Below are 16,537 nucleotides of genomic sequence, written 5' to 3'. Positions count from 1 at the left end.
TTTAATTCAAACTTCATGCATAAACTAGCATAAAAGATCAATATGAAAGATATAATTGTACATTTCAACAGCATTGACACCACAAGAATTAACCGAACATTTTAAGAGATCAATTTGAACTAATGCCGAATAAATTGTCTAATTCGAAGAGAAAAAACAAAAATGCCCTGAATCTAAGCAAAGTACTCATGTTCTATCACTGGTCGTGTTCGAGTCCCAAATGCAAGTGGTACTTTGATGTCACCAATAGAAGTCACGTCCAAGATTTCATTGTTTTCGGCTACACAATCCAATTTTTGTACCCTTGACCCTTTTTTGTGTCTTCTCACTCCAACAACCAATAGTCCCAAAATAATCATCAGCAACAAAATCCCACCAATCCACAGCACAGACTTCAATTTTTTCTGATTCTTCTCACCAAATTGAACTTTCCCAAAACCATAAGGTGCTGGTGATGGGGTCTTTGATCCTGCAACTATGGAGAAGTGCCCTTGTTGCACTGTTGAACACACATTTCCAGGTAATAGGATGTCAAAGTGCACAGAACCATGTAAATCAAAATACACACACTTGACCAACACCCCCATTGGTACTGGTTTAACATTAGGGAAATGAACCAAAACTGGTTTATCAGAGGCCTTTATATCCAATTCATGTGAAACTGAAGCAGACAAATTCTCACCATTATAGGCCAAGAGGCCCAAAACAGGAGTCAAATATGAATAACCAGGTAGAGGGTAAAAGGTATCAGACCAATTTCCCAAGTTCTGGTACACCAAGACAAGCCTTTCCACATAAGGGTTCTCCACAACCCCAACGGGGATCTCAAATTCTTTGTAGCTAAGAACACCCCTGGTCCTCAAACTACCACTCTTAAGCCTCATTGCTGAAACTTTTATCCCTGTCAGGTTGGTGGGGACTTGAGCATCATAAGACACCCCAGTTCTTGGACGGAAAAGAGCCTTAAAGGCCAAATCTTGAAGATGAACATCTAATGAACGAGCTGAGACAACAACATCAGGTGGGAGTTGAGCACTTGAAAGTGATACACAAAGGAGGAATGTCAACAAGAGTAGCACAAACAAAGTAGTTCTGACCCTCATCAAGATCTCATTCGTTTGACCAAAATCAAACCCAAATTCACTCAGAATTTTCTATTGTTGAACCACACAAACACTTATGCAGAGGCCATGCCAAGAATGTCAGAAAAATTTCTCAGAATTCCTTTGGACCAGAAAAGAAAAAAAGAATCTTCAACGTTATTTTTTGTGTGACACATCACATGCTAACGATACAAAAGGTTAGTTGAAAAAGAAAATACACAGATAGAGAGAAAACATGGCTTCAAAATAACTAACCAGATGTTCTAGTCAATGGACTAGTTAGTTGGCAATTGGGGTGGAGGATTCAAGATAAAATCTTCAAAAAAATTATCTGATAAGTTTGGTGTTTAAAATTTAAAGGAGATGACAAGTTTACAGAAAAAAGGGTTAACCTTTGATAAGGAATTCTCTTGATAGAAAGAGAGATAGAAAGGGAGAGAGAGTGTGTGAAGAAAATGTATGAAGAATGGAAGGTGAGAAATTGGGGGAAGAATCAAGATTTAGGAGGAAATGTGGGTATGAGTTTATGAAGTAATATTCACTATAATGCATGGAGAGACATTGCTTTTTTTTTTTTTTTTACAAGTCAAATATGGTTTTTCTCTATTACAAATATATGAAGTTCAGTTTCTTTTTAAAATAATATTTAGTTTTGGACTTTTAAATTTTTAAATTTTTAAATGTTTTAACCGTTATCTAGAACTAAATTCTCTTTTAATAAAATGTTTAAATCAGACAGAGAAATAAAAATAGTACGTTTCAAATTTAGAGAAATTTAAAAAGTAAACAATTTAAGAAAGATTAAAAATATATTTGATCTTTTTTATAGCTTGGTAATATAATATGGTATTATATTACTTTTCTTTGCATTTTTAAAGAAATTTTCACTATTTGAAAAAGATTGTGAGACTAATTCCTGGTGTTTTAGTTTAACCCGACAGAGAAAGAATTGTTTTGTATAAAAGATGAATGGTTAGTATATAATTTGTTTGAGTAAAAAATCACTCTTTATATCATTAGAGAGGACAAATGTAATGAAATAGATTAATTTAAAATTTGAATCTCATTTTGAAAGAAGTGTCTACATTTAGTATTTCATAATATCTCAAACACAATCAGAAAAAAAAATACTATATAATTAAATATTTTTAATAATTTTAAAAAGACAAGTATTAAATAATTTCTACATTTCTTTGGTAATATCTTAATGAATTTTTAATATAAAAAAGTATCTCAACAAAAATAATTAATATTAAATAAATGATGTTTTAATGATTTTTTAAATTTGTTTTTCCAATATCTTAAACACATGTATCTGCATTTGTTGATACAATGATATAGGCAAAGAAGTAAAACACTTTATTGGAGTTAAAGACTGATAAATAAAAATCAGAGAGAGAAGAACAACAAATTATTATTAATAACCTGAGAATGCCCATCATCTCTATTTTGGGTGTATAGAAAAATATATTTAAGGGAATTGATTGACAAACATTTAATATTTAATATAGAAATATATTAATTATTTAATTGTTTAAATAAATACTGAATTAATTTATATGATAAATGCTCTTTAATAATTCTATTTTTATTTTCTTAATAAATGTCTTTAAGTACATTTTTCTTAACGAGTGATTACCGTTGACAAGTTTAAATATGCTTAAAAAAAGTATTTCGTGAAAGGCATAATAAAAGCAACTGCGGTACAGAGAAAAATAATTATATAGCACAAATTCAATTCCTCAACTTTAAAAAAAAATTAATATAAAGAAAATATGTATAATTCAAATTTTAGACATTCAATTGATTTAATACTTTAAAAAAAGTCAAAAAGAAGTTTGATATTCATAATAATCCTATTATTGTATCATATGAAGAATATTTGTCTCCTTAAACTAAAACTATATATATATATATATATTATTTTGTATTGTGTTGACTTCGTCGGCGCAAAACAAGTTTTAATGGCATAAATGTGTATATTTTCATTATTATTATCTACCAATTTCCTTAGTGATTAACTTTTATTAAAATAATTCTTATTACTTTAAATAAATTTTTCATCTCAATTTTTTTACATAATATAATATAAATTTATGGTATCTAAATTAGTTATAAAATTTTAATTATTAATATTTTAGATTTTAAAATATTAATAGATACTACTTTAAAATATACAGTAGTTAGTAATTAAAATTTTGATAATTAATGTTAATTTGAATTTTTTTTTATAAATTTTTATTAATAATAAATATTATTTTAAATATCAATTTTTTTTAATTTATAAAATAATATCTAATTTAATCAATATAACTAATTATTTTAATTTTTAAGATTGATTTTTATTTATTAACTTTTTTGTGTATATATTAAAAATATATATATTAAGTCATTTGGATGCATATAATTTTGTTCATTACGGTGTTAATATTTGGGTTTTGAAGTTTGTATCTCGTAAAATTCAATTGCATCGTCATATTTATATATTTATTGTGAAAACATAAAATTTGCCTTTTTTATATTTATATTTAAATAACTTTCTTTTCTACTTCCCATTAAATCCTGCTTGACCCTTTGTATGCACTTTTTTTAGATTTTTCTTCCTTTGTTTGTGAGTAAGAGAGGTTATTAGAAGTTTATTGAGCGTCGTTATTGTATTTTAATTGAAAATGTGAGTATTTATGGTGTATTTTTTATTTTATGTTTCTGGGTGGAATTTGATTTTTGAATTTGAACTTATGAAATATTGTATAAAATAAAATGATTTTTAGATTGTGAATTTTTAAATTGTACAATTTAAAATGTATTTATGAATCTATAAATAGATTTTATATTGTATAATTAGAAATGTATATATTAATTTTTAAAAAATTATTGATTGATTGTTTGTTATTTTTCTAGAGATATAGTCAAGATGAGAAGTGGATCATCATCAAAATCATAAGTTAGACAGAGATTGGCAGCGTCGGTTTGTAAAAAGGATAGAAACAAGCTATTGTTGTTGTCATTGATGGTGATGTGTTGCCACCATCTACTAAAAGATAGGATGAGAAAATTGGAGTAGGATTTCCTAAGAGATATATTGATACTTCGTTGTTGTAGAGTTATGCCGACCACGTGGTATGTAGACAATGGGACAAGAATGATCGATATGAACTAAAGTTGGTCTCCAACAGGCCCAAGCTCAATAAGTTTGGGATCCATCATCCTTAAATTGAGTCCATAGTGCTTAACATTGAATTATTGCCACTATACAACCTTAGTTATGACATCGCTGATAAAGGTCTTATACTAGCCTTTCTTAAGAGCTAACACTCTGACACAAACTTGTTGGTGAGCATCACTTTGAGTGATGTGTCTGCATTGCTCGATCTCCCTGTTGTTGGGAAATTATCACTACACCATTTTTTACCTTAGACAACAACCAAAAACTGTTTTCTAAAGTAGAAAAAGTGTTTCCTTAACTTTAGGCAATAGTTTGGCAACACTTGTGCGGAATATATAGTTGTGGGCTTAGGTTTAGGCAACACTTTTTTGCAACCGTTGTTTTATATTGATAGAATATGCAATGTTTTTCGGAAAAACTTAGGCAACATTTTTTGTCTAATGTTTAGGCAACACATTTTCAGTGTTGCCTATTTTTAGACAACATTTTGTAAAATGTTGACATTGGTTAAGGAAACACTTATTTACATGTTGTCTGTCTTTTTTAAGCAACACATTTTTAATGTTGCATATAAGGAAATCCTCCCTCAAACATGTCATTATGTTGTTGAGTGTCATATTTGTGCACTTGGTGTTGTGCACGTGCAAATCGATAGTCTTACCCATGTTGCGATGCTCTATATCCTAAGATGACCATCGACCTAGTCTATCGTTTGAGGTAATAACCATGTTCTTGGGATTATACCTTGTTTGGAACATGCTCACAATTTCATTTGCCCAAGGGTGTTTTGTGTTAATTTGGGTATGAGCAGTCGATTTCTCGGCTTCCCCTACCTTTCAATGGAGGTGTATTTGTTGTCATTGATGATCGATGATCACACTTTATTGATCAGTTGTTACCGGTGTGACACTAATTTCACATCCATTAGCATTTGCAGTCGAATACATGCACTGGTTTAGATAGATGTCACATCCTTACACACTTCTTCACGATCATATATATTGTCGTGTCATCAAGCACATAAAGGATAGCCAAACAAGATCCTTGTCAAAACATGAGCATGCTTGTTTAGTGAATTATTTCCATTATTATTTTATCATGATTTTTTGTTTTTATTTTTCAAGTGCTTAATGCATTGGTTCAATGAATGCAAGGTATATTCAAGAGGATCGTCAACATTCTACAATGCATAATCAACTATGAACATGTGGTAGAATGTACTGTAGCATGGGACGAAACTCAATGCATTGCAGCTAGTCGGAGACATCATAAATGAGGGGGTCATTTATACCAAATGTTAAGGAGTTATACGGGAAAAGCGACATGAATCATCTTTTAATGCTTAGGTTTTATATTTTTAAATTTAACAATTGATATTACACAAATTTTTTGATTATTAATATGTAAGATATTGTCATTATTATGAAATGTTTTCTCTTGCTTTATATTTTTTCTCTTAAAAGAAATCATTAAATAAAGTATTTATTATAAAATTCCAAAAAAATCTTTAAAATAAATTAATTATGTTTGAAATTAATGCAAATAAAATATAAATAGAGTTAAAAAAATCAAATACATATTTTTACTTGAGAATATACAATTAAGAATACACAAAATATATTTCAGTACAATCTAAAATATAATTTTAAAAAGGATAAAAGTAGATTTTCAGATTATATGGAGGTGCAGTTACAAAACCCTTAATATTTACTAAAGCTCAATGTGTTCCTAATATTGTGACATGGCTATAAATGAGCCCAATGGGCTTCGAACCCACTCAACATTTAAACTCTAATTGGAGAAGAAAAGATAATGCACTTCCATAATTACTTCCTGCACCTCCAAAAATGGTAACGAGGGAACTTATAACGTAAGTATAAAATGATTTTTTCAATGCCATGGATCTGTCATATCTATTGTTTCAACATTTGGCAATTTGGTTTAAATTATTCTAGAAATATTATTTTATAATGATAAATTTTATTGTGGAATACTTTAAAATGATTAATATTTTGAAAGTATTCTTGATACATTTTAGATTGCATTTTTGGAAAAACATAATAATTTTGAAAATTTATTTTTATCATTATATTGCAACAGAGGTGCAAAAAGAAATTACAGAAGTACAGAAACGAATGTCAAATGACCATTGTACAAAAAATAGAAAACAAAAAGCAAAAAAGCCCACTTCACGTCTTACTGAAGACGTTAGCAAGATATTTTAATTGCCCAACATATTTCTCTTTGATGTATAAATATAGAAAATCCCATTCTAATAAATTTAATTCTTATTCTTACACTTTCATTTTTTTTTCTTATGAGTTATTTATCAGAAGCATTGTATTAAAAAATGAAGGGTGAAGAAAAGTAATATTTTTCTTAAAATGAGAAAAGGATGAAACATCAAGATAAAATATAAAAATAAATATCTTAAATTACTCTAATACTCACAAACTTGTTTTAGATCTAATGATTAACATTGAGTATTCATGAAAACTATTTTATAAAGATGAATGATTAAAATAAAGTAACTCTTATAATTGCTTTAAGATTAATTTTAAATTTTTTTTAAAATAATAGATAATTTTATATCAAGAAAAAGTAGTTTTTAACCATCATAAATACTTTTCATATAATTTCTCATTTCCATTTACTCTTTCACATCAGTTAAGTGTTGTTAACAGAATCACTTCTGAGATGAAACTCTGAAAGTAGTAAAAGAAGAAAGGTGTTTTTAACTTGCAAGCTTCTTTTTCTCTTAACCTTTTCAGCTTCCTTCTATGCTTCTCTGCTCAACATCATTGAATGTTCATGTTGAATGTTGAATGTTGAATGTTGAATACAGAATCCTCCATGGCAGGCTTAAAATATGGTTCATCATAAAGGGTAATTAACCATTCAACCATCTTTTTTGTTCTTTGTTATCAATTTCCAACCCCACACCATTAATTCACCCACCGACTACAACTTAACACTGTCATTTCATTTCACGACAACTCGTGCTGCTTCAAATACCATACCTATGTAATTAAGATTCTGTCGACACTGCTTTTTTCTTTCTCTGCGACATTTCCAAATGTCATGCTCCATTGCAACCTCAAACCCCCCCACAAACAACCTAATATCACCATGGCTCATGCTTCCAATGCAGTAAGAGAAGAATGTGTTCTTCTTTTGTCTTCTTTTTATAATAATATTGTTTCCACAAATATTTCTAATCTTTTCTTAATCATAGAATCTTATGGACTCTTTTTAGTATAATTTTTTGTATCCACTGAATCCAAAGTATTATTCTCTTTGTCTCACCAACACTGTGGTTTTATACTTTTTTATATACATGTATTTTTATCAAAATAGTTTTATTTTGTTATTAAATATATTATTTTATTAAGAAAAAGTGGGATTTGAAGACGAATTACAATAAAACAACAATATTTTAATAAAAACAGTAATAACTTATTTTTCTTAAAAGACTAAAATTATAATAAATGAGAATATTGAATCATTACACTTTTCAAGGATGTATTGGTGAATGTGTATATACTATTATCACACTAGTTTGTGGGCAAAGAGTGTGAACAAATATCTAAACTGATTTATGAAAAATAAGTGCTCGAATGAGAGATGTTTTTTATTGAAATTTTCATCTAGATGCTTTTCTAAAAATGATCTACTTGATTTATATACAAACATATAAATTTTCAATAAATTAATTTACATAAAACAAATTAATTAGGACCTGTTAATGAGTGCACATGAGCAATTTAGTAATTTAGATATTTAGTGAAAGTAGTGGTGTATTTAGCACTTGGTTGTTGGAATCTCCTAGTGAGAGAGATATAGATGGTGTTGTTCATCTCATTTGTTAGGTAGTATAAGAAAATTACCAAATAAAAAAGAATTTTAAAAATAAAAGTTATTTATTAAATTGATATTATTTTATAAATTAAGAAATTATTGATATTTAAAATAATTTTTATTATTAATAGAAAATTATAAACTAATTTTTAAATTAATATTTAATATTAACTATTAAGATTTTAGTTATTGACTATTTTAGATTATAAATTAATTTTATAGTGATTAATTTAAAATTTAAAGTAATTAGTAGATAAAATTCTTAATAGTTAATGTTAGATATTAAAATTATTTTTAATTTTTATTAATAATATAAATTATTTTAGAAATTAATAATTTTTAGTTTATAAAGTAGTATTTAACTTAAATAATATAATAAATAATTAATTTTTATTTAATAATTTTATTATAGTGAAAAAGTAAATACGTATGAAGGAGTAACAACAAGCAACCCTACTTTAGGTGGTGTTTAACTACGAAAACCTCTTAATTTGTTATTATATAATTTATTTAGGGGTGTGAATAGATTAATTAAGCCTATTTTGGTTTTGCTTGGTAGAATGGGCTGCATGGTTCATATGAGTTACAATCTTAGTCATTGTCTTATTAGATGTTGGGTTTGTTCCTCAGCCCCTAACTCAATACACACAAGAGAACAAGAAATCTACTTTTACATTTTATTTAAATCGAAAATACCCATAATGTTAAACACTTGAGAGTTGTTATACATATTCAATGACTTTTGTTTTTGTAAACTTATTCTGCACATGACAGACAGTTAGATGGTAAGCATTGCAAGTTGTGGTCTGATATTGTACAGACAAAAACAAATGGGTACCATATAGTTACCCTTTTTCTGTCGGATTATCATAATAATTAACACATAATCTTCTCATAAACAATAAATAATTTGAAGAAATATAGATTTGTGTCTTTGGCAGAAAGACGAAGAAACACATCATGTGTTGGCATTTTGGAATAAAATGATTGTCAAATTAAGATTAAGATTAGTTAATCACATGCGTGGATAAGGAATCCAGGAACCAGGTCTCCCCGCATATACTTTTGATTGAGTTAGCCAAATCAAAAGTCACACAAATAATTAACCTAAGTACGACAATAATGTATTTTCAATGTTTTGGTATAGTTTAATATTGTAGGGGTATCCTACTAACCTAGGTTTGAGGTCAATTTTTATAGGTCAGAGTCTTAGAAATTAATATTTGGGATAATTGTGAGAATTAAATTATTCAATATGGATAATTCATTACTGTCAAAGATCAAAGTCGGTTTTTATTTTTGCAAGTTTAGTTAGGGATAGTTAATTTCATTAGCATAAAAAAAAATTATGTAAAGAAACTGTAAATGGAGTTAAAAGGAAAGTTATATTCAATAAATAATCATAAACTACCAAACTTTGTTTTTATTAAAATAAATAATTTTAATGTATCCAAAATGGAAATAGCTAACATTTCCATATAATATTTTTTCAAATTTTAAAAATATTCAATTTAAGTAATGTTTTATATTTCAAGTTACATTTATCTCTAAGGTCAAAGCTCTTCACGAACTCATTTATAATTTTTAAGTTTTTTTTTAAACTTCTGTACTTTTAAATGAAACTAGTTTTAGTTATTGATCTTGTAGACTAATTTTGTTCTTGTATTTTGGAAAATGTTATAAGTATAGAACATTAATATTTTTTTTTTCATAAGTAGACTATATCTTAAAAGTCGTTTATCACATACTAAAAAAAGTTAATATAGTGTATTTTCGAGGATCTATTTTAAAATAGTATGTAATTTAATTCATATAGTGATTAAATAATTAAAAAAAAATTAATTATTATTTAATAAAAAAATTTACTGAGATAAAGGATGAAAAAAAAGTTTCTACTTAAAGTTAACTTAACTCATAACCTAAAAATCTAACTTTGAAGAACTTAAAAACTTCAACAGTTAAATTATTAAAATAATATTTTATTTTGTTCCTATTTTATTTACCTAAGCCTGCTTATGAATAGTTTGATTCAAGCAAACGAAAAAATGATACATTTTTTCCTCTAATCATCCAAAAGATGTCCATTCATCCAACAACCTCAATAAACACAACCCCATGCACCAATCAAACAAAAGAATAACTCAAATTTAAACTCAAACAAAACCAAAGCAAAATTCCAAACCACACAAATGGAAAGTGAAGACTAATTTTCAAAGTATTTCATAAAGTAATTATAAAGGGGAACTTACCAGTAGTAGAAGGAAATTCAAATTATATATATCAATCTTTTAAGATTAAAAGGAATTTTGAAAAAAAAAAACCCACATCTTAAATGATCTAACAATTTTAAAATTCATAATTTATTGGATTGCAAGTTAAATAAATTGTCCAGTTATCCAATCTCAAACCCTTTATTGGAAAAGTTGAGAAATGAATTTACATTTAATTTTTAATTAATTTTTATTATAAGATAAAATTATAATTTTATCTTTTTATCAATTAAAAAAAAATGAACCATATTCACTACATCATGTACAATTTTTCATAAAAAAAATTCATTTTCTTTCACTTTCTATTAATTTTTCCAACCATCTTATTTTCTAAACTTTTCCCTTAAATTTATCATCTAAAATCTATTTACCAAAAAAATAACAGTGTATTGATGCCAAGTACCCGGAAAGTTTTTTAAAGAAATAATAATATATTTACAACTCACAATTTTTATATAAATATATTATAATTTTAATATTTTTTATATTATTTAATTATAAATTTATTATTTATTATATATATATATATATATATATATTTATTTTTAAATTCATTCTTATAGTTCTAAAAATTAACATTTTCCTTTCTCAAGATACGAAAGTTCTAAGGTGTAGTATTGTATAAGTTTCAAATAAGTGGTCTTACAAAAATAAAAAGAATCCTACCTAATGGTTAGATATTGAAGAAGGTAATAAATCAGTAAAGTTTTTCATTATAAAATCAATAAACCCAAAAATAATGGATTATTTTGTAAAAAAATTGGATCTAAAACAGGTCTTGGTATAAGTCTTGATGAAACACTAATAATTGTTCTTCCTATTTATAATGTGTAAACAATGTGTAATGATAAGTAACATTCATCATTTTTTTAAAATTTTCCATGTCACTAACTTATACTTTGTAAGTCAGAATTTTGACTTTTGTCATTTAATTAAATATGAATAAACTACTTTTGTTATAATTATTTCAAAAAACGTATTTAATACATATTTTTATGAATGTAACATTATAAAAATAAAAATAATAAATATTATATAATTTGATTAATTATTTAATTATATTTTTTATTTTATTTTAGATTAATATAATATATGCATTTCAAAAATATTAATTATTTCTAACCCATGCAATTCACCTCTTAAATTTATTTGTATTTTCAATATCAAATATTAGAGCATTATTTTTTCTAAAATAACATTTTATAATGCTCTTACTATTATTTACATTTTTTAAATTATTATAAGTTATAATAAAATCAATTTTCAACACTCTAACCTGAAACACACTACAATACAATCATAAAATATAAACCAATTTTAGAGACAAAATAATTAGTTGCTATTAACTAGATTAGAGACTAAATAATTTTTTATTTCTAAATTAGTTTTTATTATTGTTAAATGATTTTTAAATTGGTATTTAATTAACAATCCAAATTTTGACTACCAAATTTAAAATATAATTAATTGATAGTTAAAATCTTGATTACTAATTAGATATTAATTTAAAAACTATTTAATAATAATAAAAACTAATTTAAAAATTATTTTTTTTAATTTTTAAAATATCTCTAATTTAATTATTATTGTAATTAATTATTTTAATATTTAAAAATTAGTTTTTATTTAATAATTTTATTTAGGAGAAAAAAATAAAAACAATTGTACTATTTATTATCATAATATGTACGAACTGAAATAAACAAATCCATTCCTCTTTTATTTTCAATCCTTTAAAAACTATTGTTTAATAACCAAACTCTTACAAAAAACAAATATTTCTTTCTTTCTCCATTTTTCTTAGAAATGAGCATATATACAGAAAACAGTTACTGAGTTTTCCTTTATAAACAGTAGTTAGACAGAAGCAAAGAGGGTAAATGTAACTTTAAATTTGATTCCTTATGAAAGATGAGCTTTAAACGTGTGGTTGAAAATCTGAATTGTGAAGAAAAGCTGTGATACATGTTAATCTGTGGTTCAGTGGAGTGAGAGAGAAGAACTGTTCATCCATGGCAGGTTGGTGACTCATCTTATTTTAAATTGGACAATTCTATGTACTCTCTTGTTTCATTTTTTTCTCCGCCAGATTAATTACTGACTTCAAATCAAATGCATCACTCCCTATGTACAACCACTTTGTGTATGTACAAAAAAGTAGACTAAAAAAAGTTGCACATCACACCATATTATATTATTCAACACTCAAATAATATCATACCATTTTTTAAATTCCTAAAACTAAATTTGCACTTCAACTTTATTCAGATTGCAAGTATTTTTTTTTTGAAGTTTTCTAACAATGTATTATTTTAAGATGATTAATACAGCATTTTTGAATAATTAAAAAGATTAATGTAAAAATAAAAAACAGTGTAAGAGAAAATCTAATAAAACTTGGTTAATTTACTTTGTAGTTTGTTTGGTAATAAAAATGAATAGCCCTATGCATGCTATCAGTGAGATTTCTGATTAAGATTATTTTTGAGTAAATGATTTAATTAAGTATTTAAAATTAACTGTTTTATGCAAGTTCTAATTTTTTTTATTAATTATTTTGAAAGTTTAGTCCAGTAAGCCAAAAATAACAAAGGATAAATCACATATAAGTTTTTTTTTATAAGTTAATAAATTTCAAACAAGCTTTAAACAATCTATCACAACCTCATTTTTTAGTCTTTGAGTATGATGATTTAGACTTACTTGAAATGTAAGTTTCGAAATTTTTTTTTAACTATTTCTAAATTTGTTCTTTAAAACTTTTGTGGTTAATTAGATATTAATTTAAAAACTATTTAATAATAATAAAAATTAATTTAAAAATTTAAATTTTGTTTAGTTTTTAAAATAGTTTATAATTTAATTACTATTATAATTAATTATTTTGATTTTTAAAAATTGATTTTTATTTCATAAGCAACATGATTAAGATTTTTGATAGTTATATGTTTTTAAAACATTTCACCACTTAAGAACATTTCTAAAGCTAATGTTCACATCTTCATTGATATAATTAATATAATAGTAAATGATTTGAAAAAGGAAATTAAAATATAAAAGGATTTCGAGAGTTTAAAACTTGAATCTTAAAAAAACTCTTACTAAAACATATTCATTGAAGTGATATGAAGAAATTTTAAACAAAATCATAGTCTCAGACTTAAAGATGTCTTTTAAAATTTTAACTAGAAGTAAAAAAATGAAAATGAAAATATAAAACTCTTGCATTCTGATACAAGTTTGAAAATATGATAATAATACTTTGTGTTGGATTGGTCTAATAGAAAAGAGTGCAGCAGAGTTGAGTGGCACAAAAGATGAGAGAGAATGAGCTAAAGGGGCAAGGAGAACCCCACCTTTCCTCCCACTATTCTTTTTATTTATTTATCTCTTTCTTTACAGTACTTAAACAGTACAGGTAGGTTGGATTTTATGTGTGTGTGGTAAGAGTCTCTATCAGTTTTCAGGGAGGGAAAGAAAGAGGGTGTGTGTATAAGAAGAGGATGAGGTTGATGACTTTGTTATCACAAAGGAAGAAGAAACAAGAAAGAAAAACGCTCTACTTCTGCTTCTCTATATCTATCTTATTATGTTTGCAAAAGTCTCCTGCAAAAGAATTCCCTTGCTGGGAAAAGATAAAGATGATTTTTGCTTACCTTTGTTTTCTTTTCTTTTGGAAACAGTGCTTTGCCAGATTTGTATGTGTGGTTATGAGATCTTCAATCGCTTTCCTTTCTCTGACTATAATGAAGACAGTGACACTTCCCATCCTTTTCTCTCTCCTTCTGCTACTTCTTTCACACACCTTCACTTCTCTTCTCTTCACTGATTTCTGCTTCTGACCCTTTAAATCTCTCTTCTTCTTTTCTGTTTTATGAGTTTTTCACTCTTTAATTTACCTTTTTAATTTGCTTGTACAACTCATTAGGTCTTCTAATTCTGTTTTCTTCATCCCTATTGCTTCCCATTTTTTTAGCAGTGCTTCTCATATCTTCCTTAAGTTAAAGCTTCAGATTGTAGAGCTTTATGAGAATGGTAAGGTGTAAGTGTAAGATGCAGTATAGTTGGTTTATTTGTTTGTATCTGCATGTTATCTGCATTATACCACACAAGTTGACCTTTTAATTTTTGTGCTTATGAATATAACATTGCATTCGTGTTCAAATAGAGAAAAGAAGCTCTGGTTTTTGCTTAATTGGTCACATTCATAATATGTATAAGCTGATGCTTCACCTGTGCATGGATAAGTTAGAAACAAGGGTACCCACTATTCTATCATTTTGAAAGAAATTGATCCTAAAAATTTCTGAAAATGTTTTATGTCCAGATTTTGTTCTTTGTTTCTTTAAGGCTTAGGGTTAGGGTTCTTTGGTACAATATATTTTTTCAATATTTTGGAAGTCATTTAATGGAAGTTGTAAAATTGATGCTGATTCAAAAGAAATACAGCACTTTCTCTGTCATCTGATAGTGCTGTAAATTTGTAATTCCTAATTTATAAACATATATTCAAATGAGAAGGATCAGGATTCTATGCAGAATATTTCGTTTTCTTGTGAAGTGTTCTGACTTTACCTTCAACAAGTAAGGTTTACAATACACAAGCCAAAACTATTTATGAAATACATCTGAAGCATCTTATATTATTACATGTGAATGATGCTGTGGTTAAAGATTGCATGTAGTGTCTACTGACGAAAAAGCCTTATTTGATTAAATTGATTAGATTACTTGTTCAAATTGTCACCTAAGTTAGCTTTTAAAGATTTTATTAACACTGTTAATTCTGTTTCAAAGTCTAATTGTATTTTGTAAATATCATTTTATTGTTTCTTGTCAGTGACAAGTGTGATTAATTTCACTTATTTAGTAAAGATCTAACTCATCATCCATAGTGTTTAGAAGCCTAAATATATTCTGCAAATTTGTGGTTAAAAGTTATCTCATTTTGATTTTGCATTGATAGACCTTGTGTATACTACAACATTTTAATATTTTTGTTAAGTTTTATCTTGTACATATGCAATTGAAGTTGCTTTTAGATCAATAGTTATGATGCAACTATTATTAGAAATGGTTGAAGAGAGCTTCCTTCAGTCCACTCATGGATGGGTGAGGGGTTTGAATTAGCTGCTGACTCATTCATTCAAACACAATAGATCTGACATCATGATATGCTATTGTGAATGTCTGAATGATGCAGGAGGTAAATTTCTTCCTTTTCTTGTCTGTGCTTGGACTGAAGGGAGCTCCCTCTAACTGTTTATAATGTTATCTATTCTCTTCTTTCTCCTAACATTCTTAATTTAAGTATCTGTGAATATACATTTTCACTTGCCAGAATCTTGCTCTGAAAGTGTTTTTAACTCTCATTCTAAATCTTAATGGAATTTCTCATTGTAAAATAATCACTTTACTAATGTGTAAATTTATTTTGTTAGTAATTTCTTTTCTAGCAAATGTTTAGCAGCTCTATTACCTTATTTTGATTTTTTTTTTCTGACAATTGTTGCATGCATTTGACTAATCATTTTATGGAAGTTCATATCATATGTATATAATCCATATTACTTTTGGAAATGGTTAGTTCATATTGCAAGCTTAATCCACATATTTTTTTTGCAGGTATAGATCCATTTTAAGATCTAAAGATAGCAAAAAAAGTAAAGAATATTATAACTACACCTTATATACCTCAAATTAAGGGAATAGAAACCTCATCTGTTATATATTTGTGTAATACTTTTTTGATGCAAAAAGTTATTATTCTTTATGTATAAAATGGCAGTCACTATATTACAAAACAATTAAATGGTAAGAATTATTGTGCTATTTTTTTTATAATGTAGTTAAACTGTCTATAAAGTGATTTTTTATTTGAGAAATTGACATCCTTTGCTTCTAATCTATCTTGCATATGCAACATATATATGCATGCAATCTAATTAAACCAAACTCTTCACTTTTATATATCCACTCTAATTAAACAGAACTCAATTAAATTCAGTGATTTATGTTATAATTCGGTACCATGCACGCACACAAATGTAATTGTAAATTTTGATTGCAAACAAACCTTTTAGAACAGAAAGAGTAGGACTAAATTCTGTACCCTGTTTAGTTGAGAAAATAGAAAATGA

General features: G+C 26.5%; 1 protein-coding gene across 1 annotated transcript; it reads right to left on the bottom strand.

Annotated features, from left to right (window-relative positions):
* On the bottom strand, positions 1-1,595 carry LOC137824467 (uncharacterized). Its single transcript, XM_068630117.1, has 2 exons — positions 1,359-1,595; positions 1-1,224 (listed from the first exon to the last, which is right to left on the bottom strand). Exon 2 carries the CDS (start codon positions 1,101-1,103, stop codon positions 174-176), a length of 930 nt encoding a protein of 309 aa, XP_068486218.1. The 5' UTR covers positions 1,104-1,224; positions 1,359-1,595; the 3' UTR covers positions 1-173.
* Between the last annotated feature and the right edge of the window lie 14,942 nt (positions 1,596-16,537).

The sequence above is a fragment of the Phaseolus vulgaris genome, chromosome 8 (genome assembly GCF_000499845.2).
Source record: "Phaseolus vulgaris cultivar G19833 chromosome 8, P. vulgaris v2.0, whole genome shotgun sequence".
NCBI lineage: Eukaryota > Viridiplantae > Streptophyta > Magnoliopsida > Fabales > Fabaceae > Phaseolus > Phaseolus vulgaris.
Note: the sequence above shows the minus strand (reverse complement) of the source record. Positions and strands in the feature narration are given on the sequence as shown.